This window comes from Blastomyces dermatitidis (assembly GCF_000003525.1).
Source record: "Blastomyces dermatitidis ER-3 genomic scaffold supercont1.11, whole genome shotgun sequence".
Classification (NCBI taxonomy): Eukaryota; Fungi; Ascomycota; class Eurotiomycetes; order Onygenales; family Ajellomycetaceae; genus Blastomyces; species Blastomyces dermatitidis.
The window spans coordinates 329,483-347,520 of record NW_025544784.1 but is presented as its reverse complement, the minus strand read 5'-3'; the positions used below and the strand labels follow the sequence as shown (position 1 = coordinate 347,520).

Below are 18,038 nucleotides of genomic sequence, written 5' to 3'. Positions count from 1 at the left end.
TATTCTGACAATTCCATTGACAGGGGTGGGAATGAAGTGAAAGTTCAACTCAAGTCAAGATATTTGTCACTATCATCAGAGACAATTACAAGAAGAAACAATCAAGAAACTCATGATTGTAAAACATGGAATTATCAGACAGTTTAATACCTCTGATCACAGTATATCAGAGAAGTGTAGTTTTCATGAGAAAGTGAAGAATAAACTTACACAAGAATGTATTTAGTTGTTTCATGAGTGTTACCAATAATCATTACCAAATTCTGATTATATAAGCAATCACTGAATGAACTGAATGAGACTGATTTTGACCTTCAGTCTCAGTCTCATTCTGATTTTGAAAGAATGATCATCTTTCACAGTTTATTCTGGAAAATTACTCTCATTTCACTGTTCTTGAATTAAATCTGGTCATTTTTCACACCATTTCTCTCAGAAATGGTCCATTTTCAGATTTTTTTAAGGCTTGGTCCTGGTGGGACTCACGCCAAGAAATGTATGAGACCAGACCAAATGGGACCAAATGTGAAATTCATGGTCCCGGCGGCCAGTCTATATATTACTGACTTATCAAATATAAAGAGACTTAAAGAAAATATTAACAGCTTTCAGCAATGTATAGAAATAGCTACAATGTTATATAGTAATATTATCTTCATTTAATACATACACTATTGATATTCTTTATATACAGTTATTATATAATCTGTATCAGAGATACATACAGAAAACAGATCTTTATTACTAGAATAAATAATTACAGTAATTCTCTATTTTCATATTATAAAGATAAGTTATTCTTATTTCTTTCTTCTCTCTTTTCTCTTCTTCAATTAATCACTAATTTCAAACTGATATGAAAACTATTAAAACACTCTCAGAAACTCTTAAATTAAAGAGTATAGACTAATCAAATTTTAAATACAGAAGAAATTAAATTATCTTCTACAGATTCAATTACTTATTCTTTCTTAAATAAAACAGTAGTCACATTCTCTCCCTCTCTCAATTAAATGAAATATGATCTATGAAAAGCAAGTATCATATCAGATTATAATGATTAACACAGTCTCAGCACACAGAGCTGTATATATACAGTGTGTACTGAACTGAGACACTGTATAAATTGTGAATCAGCAGCAGCATTTCAGAGAGAGCTGTGCAGTATGAGAAAGCTGCAATTCTCAGTTACATGTATAGAGAGTGAATTACTACAGTAAGTGTATATATATTAAAGTAATACTTTTTAATAACACTCAGTCTCTAATATAATGAAAATAGAGTCTCTCTGTGAGATTCATTTCTATCAGAAGTCAGAAGATCTTATATTTTTTAAAATTATCTTCACATATCTTATCTGTGAAATCAATGAGAGAAATTATTATTATTATTATTATTATTATTATTCTTCAATTATAGATGTATGCAGTTAGAGACTATGACATCTACCTGAGAATCTTTAGTTCTCAGGGTTTTTCCTATATCTATAGAGTCAACTATTATACATTTATCAATTTCAAATATGCAAAATCAGAAAATTCCAGCTCAGAATACAAAAACTGTTTACAAATTGCAGTATTTCAACACCTTCTGATAGTTTGAAACCATTGGAAAATATTATGACAAAAGAAAAGAGAATATAGTCTGAAAGATAGACACATTAAATAGATAGAGAAAAGAACAGAAGAAAACAAGTACAGTAAAGAGAGAGTATAACAAAATAAAATTATTAAAAGATGATATATAGCTGTTTTAACAGACTATATCTAGTCAATTTCCATCTCTTCATATTCAGATACTTCTAAATTCAGCCATTTTCTTGTAGCTGCTCTAGTTTCTGATAGAAAGTCTATTAAGTATTTAGTTCCTGTCTCAGTTGAGAATAAGAACCTCATATTTAATTGATTTAAATCATACTTTTTCTTTAATCTGACTCTGAGACTATTGTATAATGCACAATGTATTACAATATACTCAGGATTTTCATTCACATTGCAGAATGAGCACTCTGTTGAATCAAATCTATCATCAAATCTTTGTATATAAGATTTGAAATAACCATGTCCTAGTTTCAGCTGAATTATAGATGAGAATATTTTCTTTTTACATTTAATTGAACAAGATTTTCACTTTGATTTTGTCTCAAATCTTGAATAATGTATACTCTTCTTTTGTTTCTGCCAGCTTTCATTTCACTTATTTAAACAAGATTCTTTTATCTTTCTCTTTATGAAAGACCAGAACACTGTTTTTTGAATAGATCTGCTTAATTCTGAACTCTTTTTTACAGCTGAATCAGCCAATTCATTGCCATGAATATTCATATGAGAAGGAACTCAATGCAGATGAATTATCAGTTTTAATGTTCTTCTCTTTGAAACTTTCAAAACAGAGTTTAAAATCAGTTCAAGATTCATTTAATTATTATGAATCTGACTATTTCTAAGTCTTTTTAAAACAGCTTGATTATTAGAGAAGATTTATATCTCTTTCAAACTATTTTCTCTTTTATAAGATTTTATTTCAATGAGTTTGAAAGCTTTCACTATTGCAAATAGTTCAGCATCAAAGACTTCAGATTCACAGCCTAAATTTCAGAAATCTGAGATAAAATTAATATTATCTTCAGTATAAGCAATGTCTGCATCTAATCTATTCAAATTCTCATTTTTTGAGCCATCTGAGTAGATCAGAATAGAGTCTTTTATATTAATTATAGAGATCTTCTTCAAATGCTGTTCATATTCTCTCTCTTTAGATAGTTCACTTATTTATAAGTCTATGAGAGATTTTAGCTTTTCTCTTCAGAGAGATATCTTCTCATGATCAATTTTCTCAACATTTAATAAAGAAAATTGATTTTTAATAAGTGAATATAGTCTATACAGTTGAGAGAGCATTTTCTTTAAAGTATTATTCTCATTTCAATTAAGAAATCTATTTCAATTCAGTTCATTTCCTGAGTTAACTGATGGAAATGAAGAAGAGACTCTTTCTCTGATTATATAATTTAAGCTCATCTTCATAACTCTCAGAGTATAGTTCATACAGGCCTTTTCAAATTGAATAGCAGAAGATGAAATTGAACCTTCAATTTCCATTGCTTTAATAGAAGATGACTTGAATACTCTCAGAATTCTTCTCAAAGCTCTGTTTTGTAGACTTTGAAAGAGTTCAGTGAAGTTTCCTTGATTGTTTTATCAAACTTGAACTTCATAATCAGCTACTGAGATAATACAGGCTATGTATAACTGTCTCATAGTCTGAAAGAATAGATCTCTCTCAGTATTTGATAGTCTGATTATACTATTCAGTAGTCTCTCTGCCTTGATGATTCTTTGTTGAATATGATATTTAAAATTCAACTTGGAGTTTAATCATACTTCTAGTCATTTAACATTCAAACTGGGTTTAATCTCTTTATTCAAAGAAGTTAGACTTAGTTCTTTCTCATTAAACCTGGAAAAAAAGTGAATTAGCTCAGTTTTATTCATATCAAATTAAATTAGATTGATATCTGCTCTAATAAAGATTTTCTTTACTGCTTTCTCAATTACTTCTAAATTCTCTTTGATTGTCTTTGAACTGTAGAGTAGATCAATATCATCTACATAACTTGAAGATCTCACTATTTTCATCTCTCTATTCTTGAATAGATATGCAGTGTATATTGCAAATAAAACAGGTGAGATTGAAGATTCTTGTGATATTTCTATTTTTATCTCAGTTTTATCTTGTTTTCTTCCATCAAAGAATAGTTGTATAATTCTTTTAAACATGAAACAATTGACTCATTTTATTAGAGAAAGTGACATTTTTAACATCTTCAAAGTTTGAATCATCTTAGACTTTGACACATGATCAAATGCATCTTTTATATCAATAAAAACTGCAGTTGAGACCAGGTCTTCATGCTTTGCTGCTTAAATATCATGAATAACTGAGAGAATAGTATCAATTGCAGAACATTGTTTTCTATCTCTCATTTATTCATTAAATAGAAGAGAGTCACTAATAGAGCTTATAAAAGTTAATCTAGTAGCTATTATCTTTTCTAGAATTTTTCTTAAACAGTTCAACAGAGATATTACTCTATATGACTTAGAAATTGAAGTCTTTCTATTAGGTTTTGTAAGGATTACTTCAGTAGCTTCTCTTCAGCATTCAGAATGATAATCATTTTTTAAGAGATTGAAAAAGAGCTCAAAATATTCATTCTTCAAGTAGGAATATATGTTTTGAATAATTAAGTGATTAATTGAATCAAGCCCTGCAGCAGTTTTAATTGAACTTGAGAATATTGCTGACTCTAGTGCATTATATGTAAGCTCAGATCATTCCCAGTTATTTTCATCAATATATTCATGAAATGACATATTCTCCTCTTCTAAATGTGATGAGTTTTGAAAGAGAATTCTTATAAAAGCTTGACATTTTTTCTCAAAAGAGTTTGCTGTATATAATTCATTCTGAAATTCATATTCTAAGGTTGAAAGCTTTGCTACACTTCTTGTTTTAGTATAGTTGAAGACTTTGAAAACTTCTTTTTCTTATGCTTCTTTAAGAAATTTGTTTCAGCACTCTGTTTTGGCTTTTTTAATATCTGAAAAATATTCATTTTGAATAGCTTTGAACTCTTCATCAGATATTAAGTGATTCTTTCAATCTCTTTTAGCAGTGACTAATTGCTTTCTTTTAGAAGTGATATTCTCATTTCATCAAGATTTGAAATACTTAGAAGACTTTTTCTTTGAAATATTTTCTTCAATACTTATTAGAAGAATAGATGTAATCAGCTTTGCTCTATTCTTAAGCATTTTATTTGAGATATCTTGACTTTGATTTCAACAGAGCTCACTCTGTCTTTCAGATTTCAGCTGTTTTACTCTTTCTTTAACTGCTTTTCAATCAGCTTTTTCAAAGTTATACTGATTAGAGAGAAGAGGATTTTCACTTCTTTATTTTTCACTCAGTTCAATATTAAATTGAATAATCTCATGACCTGATTCTGAGATTTCATTTGAATCAATAAACCAGTTTATAAGTCTTTTTTCAATTAGATTTTATGACATGAAAGTTAAATCTATAATAGATTTCTGTTTCATATCTTTTCTAAAGAATATTTGTTGATCAGACTTGTTAACTAAATCTATTGAATGCTCAAAAGTTCATTTAACTAGTTTATCTGCTCTTACTGCTCTTGTGCACTCTGAGTTTCATCAGTGATGATGTGCATTGAAGTCTTCTGCAATTATAGAGTTTTTTAAAGAAGTTATATTCAATAATCCTCTATCAATTGTCCAGATATTGTTGTTTTCTTTCAATGATTTTTCATTATAGATATTTATAAGTTGAATAGTATCAAACTCATTATCTTTATCTATAATGTCACTCACTAGAATGTCAGAGTCAGATATGATATCAAATCTCAGATTAAATTAATATCTTGATCTTTTTCTCTCATAGATTGCTACTCTTGATTTTATCTCAGATTTTTCAGAAAGAAAGTAGTAATAGCTTGAATGCGAAATGATGTACTTTTACTCAGTATCAAAGTTTGATTCTTGAAGAAGTACAAAGTCAACTTTTTATTCAAATACAATCTGAAGACAAGAATAAATACAATTTGAGTTTCTATTCACATTGTTTTGAATAAATGTGATTTTTAAAGAGTTTTTAAACTTTTTTTGTTATTTTTGTTGTACATTCATACTAAAAGAGAGTGAAGATATAGTAGAATTTAATCACTATCATCAGATAGTAGATTATAACTATTTTGAAAAGCAGGAATCTCAACTGCTTGCATTCTATCTAGTTTATCATCAGAGTTATTTCTCAATTCTCTAATCTTAACAGATATTTGAGAATTCAAATTCTGTTTATATTTAGCTGAAGAATTGAAGTTTGAAGATCTAGATAGTTGAGAGTTTCTTCTTTTTAAGCTTGCAGTTGTGAATTTACTAGCTTGACTTTTCTCTTCAGTTTTAGATTCACTTTGAGCTTCATATTTTCTTTAGTTCTTCTGAGTTCTTGAAGTAAATACACATTCTTTTAAGCTAGATGCATGTTTTTCTTTGCAATTGAAGCACTTAAGCAGAGTATGTTAACATATTTCACCTCTTTTTGAGCATGTTTCACATTTATGCTCACTAGTTTTGTGATCTCTAGCACAGAATGCGCATTTTGAGTCTCTGAAACAAGAGATTGTAAAGTGTTCATATCTTTGACAGTTTGAACACTGTGTTTAAGCTTTGAGATTCATTCTTGAATCTTTGTATTCATGAACTCTCATTTTCAAACCTGCTACTCTTACTTCAGAGATTCTTGATTATTCAAGTGTTTTTATATACACTAGAACAGAGGCATTTCTTCTGCTCTGTCTGAACACAATTGAATTAAGTCATACAGACTCTTTTCTCAGTTGAATAGAATTGTATTCTTCTAATTCATTTTTGAGAAGCAGTATTTCTTCCTGACAGTCAAAAATTTGAACTGAAATATTATGAAGAATGAATTTATCTCACTTTTCATCTCTTTCAGATAGAATTGTTGTATTCAGTAGAGATTCTATTGCTGATTTTCAGAGATTCTTATTCTGAATGAGGAATTCTGCACTGAATTCAGACATTGTAGTCAAAATAATAGAATTTTCAAAGAAAGATGGCTCAATTGAAGCTATGACTGATTTTTGAACTTCATTATCAGTCATTAACTGAGAAAAGAACTGCTGATTAATTTCATTTCTAATTCTGAAAATAAGATTTGAGTTTAGCTTGTTTTTTTGCAAGCTCTTCTGATTTGAGACTTTGAGAATAAGTCTTCTGTTTCTGAAGATTTGAAAGTTCTTCTCTTTTTACATTTCTTTTTTTTTCTTTCTATGAACAGAGATCTGAGTAATATTCTTCTCAGTTTTCTCAGAATTTTGAGCAGATTTTGAACTAGCAGATTTGAAGACAGTAGATTCTGCTACTTGAGTATATATTTTCTTCTGATTTGAAGAAGAAGATGAAGAAGTAGAAGATGAAAAAGAGTCAGTGACTGTACTGAAAGATTTCAATGTTTTTTGAATTATGTTTGAAATTTCAAGTTTGAACTTGATCACTTCTTATAGTTATCTAGTCTGAGCATGAAGAATTAACAGAACTTCTTCATTCTTCTCACTCAGACACTGTTTTTCAAGAATTTTAGTTACTTTTTTCAGTTTCTGTATTTCAAGAACTTGATATTTCTCTATTTCTTTCTTCTTTCTTCTCTTTAGAATTTCAATCTCAGAAATGACATCTGGGAAAATATCTTTTTTCACATCAACTGAGTGTACTCTTGAACTCATTTTACTCACTGAATGAAAAGTTAGTCAGACTGTTTCAATTGAGAGATTTATCAGTCTATTTTCAAATGAAAAGTTAATTAGACTGTTTCAATTGAGAGATTTATTAATCTATTTTCAAATGAAAAGTTGATCAGACTGTTTCAGTTGAGAGATTTATTAGTCTATTTTCAATTGAAAAGTTGATCAGACTGTTTTAAAAGAAGAATGAAACTCTTTTGTGTATAAAACACCTGATTTTTTTCACACTAGTTCAGTAACTAGGTTAGATTTTTGAAGAGAATCTAATAAACTAAAAGTGATTTTTAAGATAAATCAATAAAATCTTTATAAACTCTTTCTTGAGATACAGTGAGAAAAAGTATGATATCAATTGATAATAAATCAGATAATATGACAGTTTTTGAGAGAAAAACTGACAAAAAATAAGTCAATTTTTTGCAGAGAAATTGATTAAAACTATTCAATTTTATTCTAAATCATTCAATTCTTCTCACATAACAAGTGTGCAACTCAAATCAGTCAATAAAGAGTGTAAAAGAGAATTAAGTATTAATAAAAGCTCTTCAGTTACTGAAAAAGTAATTCTTACTTAAAAGAATATGAAATTATAACAGAAAATAACTCTGTTTTTAATTCTTTATAAGAATATTATATAAAACTCAGAGAAAAACATCTTACTTTTTCAAGAGAAGTAAAAAACTATTTCTAAGATCTTTTTTATATTGCATTAACTACTGTAGAAGAATGAGATAGAAACTGCTAAGATATACACTACTATATACTCTCTATCAAGACTTTCTCTCTTCAGAGTCTTGATATTATAGAGAATATAAGTCTGTTTCTATATAATAATATAAATATTGTCAGCAGAATGTAGAGGAACTGATTATTTATATCTCAAAATAGAAGACTTTATCAATAATTATATCAATATAGAGATAATTATTAAATTTAATAGAAATCTAGTATTACTATTCTCAATTTCTTACAGAATCTATTGAATATTAAGATATTAAAACTAGATTTAATATATCTCACTATGCAGAGATCAAAGGCTCAGTCAGATCTTGAAATATACTGATTTTATAGTTATCATATCTGCTGATTATGTATCAAGTACAGTTACTGAGATATCTTTTTATACTTTTCTATCAGAAATGCACCAGATTGAGAGAGATGATACAAGAGTAAGACTTAATATTAATGTCTAGATACACTGAAGACAGACTGCAGAGATTACACTTCAGAAGTGACTGTTGATTATATACTTGATATTATCACTGAGGTATGTTTTTATATTTTTCTGTCAGAGATGAGCCAGATTAGAAAGGGCAGTACAAGGGTGAGACTTGGCATTGATGTTTTGAAACATCAAAGATGAACAGGGTTTTCACAGAGATCACTTCTCAGATATCTTCACAACTACAGATTGAGAATCTTTCAAAATCAAGAAGATTGATGCATATGACTAGGTCTCTTCATCTTATAATTTGTATGGCAATTTGGCCCGGGGTTGTGATGTGATAGAGGTGAATGAGGGATAATCTCACACAGGAGTTTTAAATAATGTCTGGTTCATGTTTGGCTCAATAACTTCATCATTACACAGAGTATGCAGTCAGTGATGAGGTCAAAATGCTCATATGATCAAGGGCTTTTCAATGAATCTATTAGCGGGTTCTTATTCGAAAAATCAAGCGAGTTTGTGATGAAGCAGTTATTTCTGTGTAGAAATACAGTGAGAGAAATTATTAATTTCAGTATTCTATTCTTAATATTATTTAAGTAACAGCAGAGTTCACTCTGATCACACTTTTTAAGTGTATATTTTCTAATTATTCACATTTATATAGATATATACTGATTATTTATTAAATAATATTAAGATAATAACTTATTACAGCTGTGTTACTCTTACTATAAGAAATATATAATTAATAATAAATATTATAAAAACTCTGAGAAATGAGTATTTTAAGAATACTATAGCTCTGTAATCTTAATTTTTTTTTATTTTTATTTTTTATTTTTTTATTTTTCTTTTATTTTTTTTTTCTTTTATTTTTTTTTCTTTATTTTTTTTTTTCTTTCTCTTCTTCTTTTCTTTCTCTTTTTTTTTTTTTTTATTGTGATTTTTTCTTATTCTTTTATTTTTTATTTTTTTATTATTTTTTATATTTTATATTTTTTTTTAATTAAAATGATATTAATTATAATCTATGTTTAGAAAAGTAATAATATTTAATAATACTCTCTATTAAATTTTCAACAAATGAGTACTATATTATGATATTATATAAGTAAGAAATGATTTTATAATCTCATTTAATATCATTTTCAATAATAAGATCAGAATGAAAATGTGACTAAGAATTCAAATATATTCTTTATCTGAGACTAGATTTTTATTTGAAAAGTGAATCTGAGATCTTTAATATTTGAAATAACAGGATTTGAAATCAATGTGATGAACACAAATCATGACCAGAAGTAATGCTTTTAGGCAATGTGACAACTGTAAAGTTTGATCCTGGTCCCAGACACGGTGACACGGTCAGTCTACTAGTCCCAGCGGGATTCATATCAAGAAATGTATGAGATCAGATCAAATCGGATCAAATGTGAAATTCATGGTTCTGCCGACCAGTCTAGTCACTATTGCTGTTCTCTGACAGTTATGATATCTCAAGGGCCATCTTTCTACGCGCAACAGGCTTTTGCTCTTTCAAAATGAGAAAAACAACAGGTATCTGGCTGCAACATAGATTGCCAAGATCCTGCAATTTTTTGTGATTTATTGCAGAATCTTTGGCAGTCAATGTTTGTAGTTCAGGAGCTGAGTAGAACGAGGCCAAATGTTATATTTATCCCAGTCATCCAGAGTCGCCTAGATAGACCCAGGCCCAGAGCTTTCGTCGAACCCCTGCTGAATGTACAGATTATCCCCGCTCTGTTTTGTAGAGCGCAGGTTATAGGGCTTGAGAGTTCAACCCGGGCCTGAGCTCTGTCAACGGATCTCACCGGTGCAGTGTGGATAAAGAAAGGTAATGCGGAATTCAAGACACTGGTTTCCTTTTCTTCTCTTTTTTGCCACATCAAGGGGTCCAGCATTGACCTTTTCTCCTCTCGCATTATTATTGGGGGCGATTCCATCTTTTTTAGTTAGATGATGTGTTCTCCTGTGCATTATTATTGTTGTGCATTGTGCATCACTGCATCGGGACCCTTCGAGGGAGCAGAGAAATCACGTGTATGGTTGGCTTATATAAGCTCTGGGTAATGTGGCCGTGCAGCGACAGTATCAAAAAAATTGCAACGAGTCACAGATTCCGGCACAATAATGACGACAGACAAGAGAGGGGAAATAGGATTGAGGGATAGCCATTGACCGGAATTAATCTATTCTATAAAGATATTTTTGTGTTGCACTTTCGCTTTTTCATTTTCATTAAATAACAGCAGCTTTCTCTCATTCCCGCCACCAGACTAACCCCAGGAGCACGTAACGTTGGCGGGTAGGTATGGGCCCGAAGTCGAAAAGCGGCGGAGGCGCTGCGGCTGCCAGACAGAAATCACAAGCAGCTGAAGAGGAGAGGGAGGAGGCGCTTCAGGCTGTTGTATGTTGAACATTTACTCTCTTTGGAGTTGGTTTTGTGCGCAAGCTGCAATATTCTTCTCGTACAACCAAAGTAATAATCACTGACTCACTTGCCCCCGAAAGGTTTTGGCAGATACCTTTGAAACACGATTCGAACCCTTTACGCTGGAGAGGCCCCGGGTATGCTTCCTTCTGATTCCCATGGAGCTCGTTCGATCTCTATGTGCGGGGTGGTCGAGCCTGTATTTGCGTGGGGGTAGGACCTTGGTAACTGACTGAGTTTCCCTGTTGTCGTTTGAGATCGATTAGTGTCTCTTACCGCTCGCAAATACTCCTATAATCGAATACACACTGGAATTCCTTGCCAATGCCGGCGTCGAAGAAGTGTTCCTATACGGTGGTGCGCACTCGGAGCAGGTGGAGAGATATATCAAGTATGCTGAGAAAACAAATTATATTATTATTATATTGATGTCTTCTGGGCCTAACCACAGTCAATTTCTTGTGTTTTAGTGCCTCAAAATGGAAATCTCCTTCCTCCCCATTCAAAAGCTTCATCTTCCTAAAATCGACCTCTACCTCCGTGGGCGACGTGATGCGCGATCTGGATGGCAAGCATCTAATAACACGCGATTTTATCATCGTCAGCGGCGATGTGGTTAGCAATTACCCTATTGAAGAAGCGTTGGCAAAGCACCGCGCGCGCCGACAAACAGACAAAAACGCCATCATGACAATGATTCTGCGAGAAACGAATGTTTCGCATAGGTCGAACCCATCCGCAGCTCCTGTCTTTTTCATCGACCCGACCAAGGACCGATGTTTGCATTATGAGGAGATTGAATGTCGGCCACGGAGAAGTTCCCACTCGTCGTCTTATACCAAGCCGTCGAATTTTCTCTCTGTCGACCCGGATATGTTGAAGGAGTTTGCGGAAATTGATGTCCGGAGTGATCTGATCGACACTTATATCGATATCTGCACGCCGGAGGTCCTTGGGCTGTGGTCAGATAGCTTTGATTACCAGACGCCCCGAAAACAATTCCTTTTCGGCGTGCTTAAGGATTACGAACTGAATGGCAAAACTATACACACCCATATTATCAAGGATCATTATGCGGCCAGAGTGCGGAATCTGAGGACCTATGACTCTGTCACCAAGGATACCGTGTCGAGATATACATATCCACTTTGCCTAGAAACAAATTTAGTCCCTGACCATACCTACACCCTGAAACGGGGTAATATTTATCAGGAACAAGGAGTGCGGTATGCACAATCGTGCCTCATCGGCGCGAAAACCGTCATCGGCCAAGGTACGACTCTCGGGGACCACACGACAGTTAAAAACACCGTGATCGGACGACGTTGCCGCATTGGCAAAAATGTCGTTCTCGACGGCGCATATCTCTGGGATGACGTGGTTGTTGGGGATGGCACTGTGGTCCGACACGCCATCGTGGCCAATGAGGCGGTCGTGGGGGATAACTGTAGAATTGAGAATGGTGCGCTACTTTCATACGGAGTAAAAATCGCAAACAGGACCACGATCCGTGAAGGGATGAAAATTACCCGAGCGGAGCGGGAACAAGGCCCTGTCCCAAGTGATCCTGAAATTGTTGGAGACGGGGGCGTCGGATACGAATTCTCCCGCGAGGAGGATGAGGATGATGAGAACGATGATGAAAGCGTTTCTTCATCTGGCTTATGTAGGTGTTCCTCTGTTTTTTTATTTTATTTTATTTTATTTTCTATTTATTTTATATTTCCCTTCTCCCTTTTTTATACCAATACAGCACACGATTTATTTACTAACCACACAGATACAGTATACAACATGGCCTCCCTCTCCCTCTCCACCGCCTCAATCTCCACCCTCTCGTCCGAGTTCTCAGATGACGACTTCTCCCCCCTCTACCGAAGCGGTAGCTTCGGCGCCTCCGTCTCCGACGACGACGGCGACCGCACCCATTTCCACCACGACGCCGTCAACAGCATTTACGACGGGCTCCGCGACGGCCTCAGCGCCGACGTCGTGCAGCTCGAGCTCGTCGGCCTGCGCATGAGCGCCAACGCTTCCGAGCACCAGGTGCGCCGCGCTGTCGTGACCGCCTTCCTCAAACGCATCCAGCAACTCATGGACGCGCCCTCCCCCTCGCCCTCGCAGCCCTCGCTCAGCGCCAGCGATGCCGTCAAGCAGGTCCTTACCAAATACAAGGATATCCTGGAGCGGATTGTGTTTGATCGGGACGAGCCAGTGCGGAAGCCCGATCAGGTTGATTTGCTATTATTGATTCAGCAGGAGTTGGTGGAGAGGAGTCGCGGGGAGACTGTGTTGTTGTTTATGGCGAAGGAATTGTATGATTTGGAGACGGTGGAGGAGGAGGCATTTGAGCAGTGGTGGGCGGATGAGAGGGGGGTGGCGAGTGAGGGGTTGAAGAGGGTTAGGAGGCAGACGGAGCCGTTTATTGAGTGGTTGGTGAATGCGGATAGTGAGGAGGAGGATGAGGATGATGATGATGATGAGGAGGAGGAGGACGAGGATGATAGTGAATAGGGGGACGATTGAAATCGCATCATTCTCGGAGTATATCACCTGTTTCTTTTAGTTTCGTCGAGGGAAGTCGAGCAACAATGAATGATATCAGATAAAATCCTACCGCACCCTTTTAGCAAATGGAGAGAAGATAGAATTTAAAAGAACGCAATATTTGAAACTTCATTAAAGGAAGCAAGGAAATATGGACCAGTCATTCCTGCAGAACATGCTATGTACAAAAGAGTACAACAAGATCAAGACCCCGTCCGTCTCTCTCATAAAACATACACCTTCAACAAGGGAGGGAGCAGTTCAAATAATGTACAGCATGCAACTGCGTCACCTCGATCGACGTGAAGGCCAGACCTTCTAGTGTTAACTCTTCCCCTACTAAAAAAATCCCCGTTCCGTACACATCATTTCACATATCATATCAACAGACATTTTCCAAACCGGCATTTCAATCCATCACAAGCCCGAGAATACGTACCAAATATCCATCCATAGGGTCCACCTTAAATCTCCACGAAACAACACAAACACCAATACCAATACAAATGGATGGAATGCGCACGCATGTACGTACATGACGACTCCATCACTACATATCCAAATGCACCCCTCCCATTGACTTCGTAACCCCCTCAACAGCCCCCATGCCCTTTACACCAGGCCCCACCACCTTCCCCTTCATCCCCCTAGGCTTCGGCCGAGCCTGCACCAACTCACCCACCTTACACCTCCCACACCGACTCTTCTTCACATCAATACTCCTCGAATGCCGCCCATACTCATGTCCACACTCCACACAACACCACAAGTACTTATAATGGATGACATACGAGTGTTTCGTCGTAATGCGAATTTTCGTCTTCGTACCCGTACCCCCATCTGCACAGCCATAGAGAGGATGCGCAGCTAGCGCCTGCTCGCACCTGGCCGCCCACTGCTTGAAGCTGATGCCGTGCGGGTTATTGCGCACATTAGAGATCATGAAGTTGGCTAGGTGGCAGTATTCGTGCGCGAGGGTGTTGAGAAGGCGGTCTTCGCTGTCTATGACTTTTGAGGCGAGTTCGATGGAGGCGTAGTGGCGTATGGGGGCGAGGAGGGCCGGAGTTAGAGGGATTGCATTGATTTTGCTACCGGCGCTGGTGTTGCTGCCGGTGCTGCTTGATGTACCCGTGAGTGTTGACTTGCTGCTATCCGCTGCAGTGGTCGTCGTCGTTGAAACGTTATCTTCATGACAGGCAGCAGCAGATAATAATAATGACGATGTCGCCTGCTGTTTCGATTCCGTTTGCTGAACAGGCACTAAAGACGGCTTCTGCCTGACAGTCTCGCGCTTCCAATTTGCCCTGCCAGCCGTAGTGTTTAGGGTCTTGCTCCAGATAATCTTCACCCCTCCCGCAGCTGCAGCGAGTTTCTGTATCTCCCCACCCGTCACAGCGTCGTCGAGAGCCTTAAAGAACTCCTCCGCCATCCGTATTTTCTTCTCGTCGAACTCTTTCTTCTGAGCTGCGAGGGCCTTCTTTGCCGCCGCAGCTGCAGCGGCTGCGGCCTTATTCGAAGGGGGACCTTTAATTGGGCTCTTCGAGGGTGATGACTGCGGTGAGGTGGAGCGTCTGTTGGACATGATCCCCTTGCTACTGTCTTCGTTATCTGAGTATATGTGGAACCTCTCAAGACCTCTGCGTGGGGTATTCATTTTCCTAGGAGAGTACTGGTCGTTCCATTCGTTGATGATATCTTGGCTCCAGAAAGCGTCTATGCTGGGTCGATGGGGGGTGGGTGGGATCCGGCTCTTGCTTTTAGAGGGCGAGTATAGGCGAAGTTTTGAAGGACTGGATGGCGGAGTGACGATGACCGCTGTCCGGTTCTCTGATTCCCCTGACCTGGAAGAGGATGACGGCTGGGAGCTACAAAGTATTCTCTTCAGCCGTTCGTATTCATTGTGAAAACAAAAGTCTCAGTATGGGCTGAAATGAAAGAAACACTTACCCTTCCATACTTCCACCAATAGATTCGTGATCAATGCCCCTATTTTTCTTCGGAGAGATTGGTTTTTTTGAGCCAGTAAGCGATGCAGGAGGCTTCAGATCGAATTTCTTCGGCAACAATGGAATCACCACATTCTGCTCATCGCTGTCATCCTCGCTATCATCGCTACTGCTATCAAACAAAGAGTGTGGTGTTGACCTGTTGGATCTCGCCTTCACATCATTCACAGAAAGATGTGAATTCACACCACCACCGCCAACACCAGTTCTAGTAGGGTCTGTGTTATTCCCTCCACGAGCAACAACCCCTTTGTCTCGAAACAGTGCTTTCGGTGTTATTGATGCTGGTGTTGGCCGTAATCCCCTAAAAAGCTTCCTGGGCGACGAGCGGGGTTTGGCGACATATTCATCCTCCTCTTCATCTCCATCTCCATCTCCATCGCTCCCAGTCAAACTGGATTCGTCGAAATAACTGAGATCCTCATCGTCCCCAACGATAAAATCATCCAACGAGTCAAATTCATCAGTTTCTTCTTCCTCTTCTTCCTCTTTCTCTTTCTCTTCCTCCTCCGACTCAACGCCCCCCTGCTCCCTCCATTCATGTCTCCCCGTCATCTCCTTCACTTCCCTCACGCCAGCGCCATCAGCACCACCACCACTACTCCCCCTGCCATTCCCCCCCTCTTTATCCCTCCTCCCCTCCCCAACCCTAGCCCCAGCCCCATACTTATACTCCTCCAACTGCCCCGGCAACGGCGCATTCTCGACATCCCCCAATCCCCTTCCCGGCGTCAGGCCATCATACCTTCCAATCGCCGCGGGGAACGGCATGAGGAGCGAGTTCGTGTGTCGGGGTCTTAGCTGGCGTCGTTGGCTGTGGTGACCGCTGCTTCGAGGTGTTTGCGCTGTGGGGCGGGGTGGGGACGGGGTGTCTCTATCATCATGATGGTCGTCGTCGGAGGCTGTGGAGGCCGTGGGTTTGCTATGTGCATCTGTTCTCGTCTTCGTAGGACTTCTAGTACCGCGCAAGGGTTTCGGATTTGCTTTTGTTCCGTGCACTTTCGCCGTTGTACCTCTGCCAGCGCCAGTATCTATAGTTGCGTTTGTAGCTACAACCGCCTTCAACGCACGCGTGATACCTCCACGCCTAGCCCTAGGTGGTGTCCTCGAAGCGTTCTTCCCCCGGTTCTTCTCGTAGGCGGAGGAGCCATCTGTATCCCCAACGTCGGAATCCTCTCTAATATCCACCACCACACCCTTAGGCGGCGCGCGGCTGAGTCGTGCCATCTTTCCCTATTTCCTATTTCCTATTTCCCTTTTCCCTTGCTTTCTTAATTATTTTCCCCCGCTCTCGCTGTGCGGAATGTGTCGGGTGCGCGATAGCTTTCACCCTTATATGATGTATGTATGTTTTGAACATCAAATCAAACCAACTCGAGTTCCCGCAGCAATGCCTCCCCCTTCCCGTTTATGTCTCTCTCCTAGTTCCTCGCTATATACACACAAAACCAAACCCACGCACCCGCAAAAATAGTCAGTTACTCGTATATACCCGGTTCGATTCGTCCGTGCGTCGTTAAGGAATAATTAAAATAATGATCAGTCACTGCTGCTATCGCATATCGCTGCCTTTGTTTAGAGGGTGAGCCAGTGATTCAACACAGAAGAGGTTTATTGCCCGGGGGGGGGGGGGGAGGGAGAACAATAGATGTAAACTAATTCTCACCTGAGGCTGTCTCTTTTGAATGAAAATAAGGATGGTGGTGTTGGTTGGCGGGGCAACGACTACTTCACAGATCACAGCGGATTAGGTAACGTAATCAACCACCTAACGCTCGTTTCCACACAACGCAGGAAGTGTTGGCCCTTACGGCCGTTGCGGTTAGCGATCCCACTAGATCACGTGACCCACCACTATATTATGTTCCTGTAGATAGATCTATCAATACAATCTTAAACTATCCTACAGGTTATAGCCCGGATGGCACATTTTTCTTTTTAGAATATTATATCAACATTTTTGACATGAATAGTTCATCTTTTTTGAAAAGACTCTTACTTCTTATTAGAGATATTTCATTTTCTCTGAATCTGTCAATCAGCAGATTCATATACTTTATATTTTTGAGAAAGTGTGTTCTTCATTGTGAAGAATATCACTTTTTTTTTTTTTTTTACACATCTAGAAGAAGCAGAGTTATCTTGATATAAGTGATACATCTGTTACTTCAGAGTTCAGCTCAAGGTTCAGAATCACATGCTTCACTAGATGACTTATTGATAGAATAATCACTCATTATGAGAAAGCTCCTGACTTGCAAGATGAGGCTGAGGTCAGTTTTCACCAGAGTATGGAATTTGATAATGATGAGACAACAGAGAAACTTCAGAACAAAGAAAAGCAGAGTCAATGTCAACATTCATCTGTAGAATCTGTTCATTTCAACTCATTGAATTCTTCACTGTCTCTCATCTCTGAAATGCTGACTTTTAATGATGATTCGAATCAATCTATCTATTGCACCGCAGGCAATCTTATGAATCTTATGCAGATAATGCTACAGAATCAAATAA

General features: G+C 37.2%; 2 protein-coding genes across 2 annotated transcripts; one reads left to right on the top strand and one right to left on the bottom strand.

Moving 5' to 3' along the window:
* The first annotated feature begins 9,826 nt into the window (after positions 1–9,826).
* Positions 9,827–17,139, top strand: BDCG_08340 (translation initiation factor eIF-2B subunit epsilon). The gene is made up of 6 exons (XM_045424118.1): positions 9,827–9,922; positions 10,021–10,947; positions 11,052–11,108; positions 11,238–11,362; positions 11,442–12,637; positions 12,758–17,139. The coding sequence occupies exons 2-6, from the start codon at positions 10,852–10,854 to the stop codon at positions 13,483–13,485; spliced, it is 2,202 nt and encodes a 733-aa protein (XP_045272902.1). The 5' UTR covers positions 9,827–9,922; positions 10,021–10,851; the 3' UTR covers positions 13,486–17,139.
* Positions 12,576–17,196, bottom strand: BDCG_08339 (SprT family metallopeptidase). The gene is made up of 2 exons (XM_045424117.1): positions 15,466–17,196; positions 12,576–15,383 (listed from the first exon to the last, which is right to left on the bottom strand). Exons 1-2 carry the CDS (start codon positions 16,749–16,751, stop codon positions 14,069–14,071), a joined length of 2,601 nt encoding a protein of 866 aa, XP_045272901.1. The 5' UTR covers positions 16,752–17,196; the 3' UTR covers positions 12,576–14,068.
* Positions 17,197–18,038: the final 842 nt, after the last annotated feature.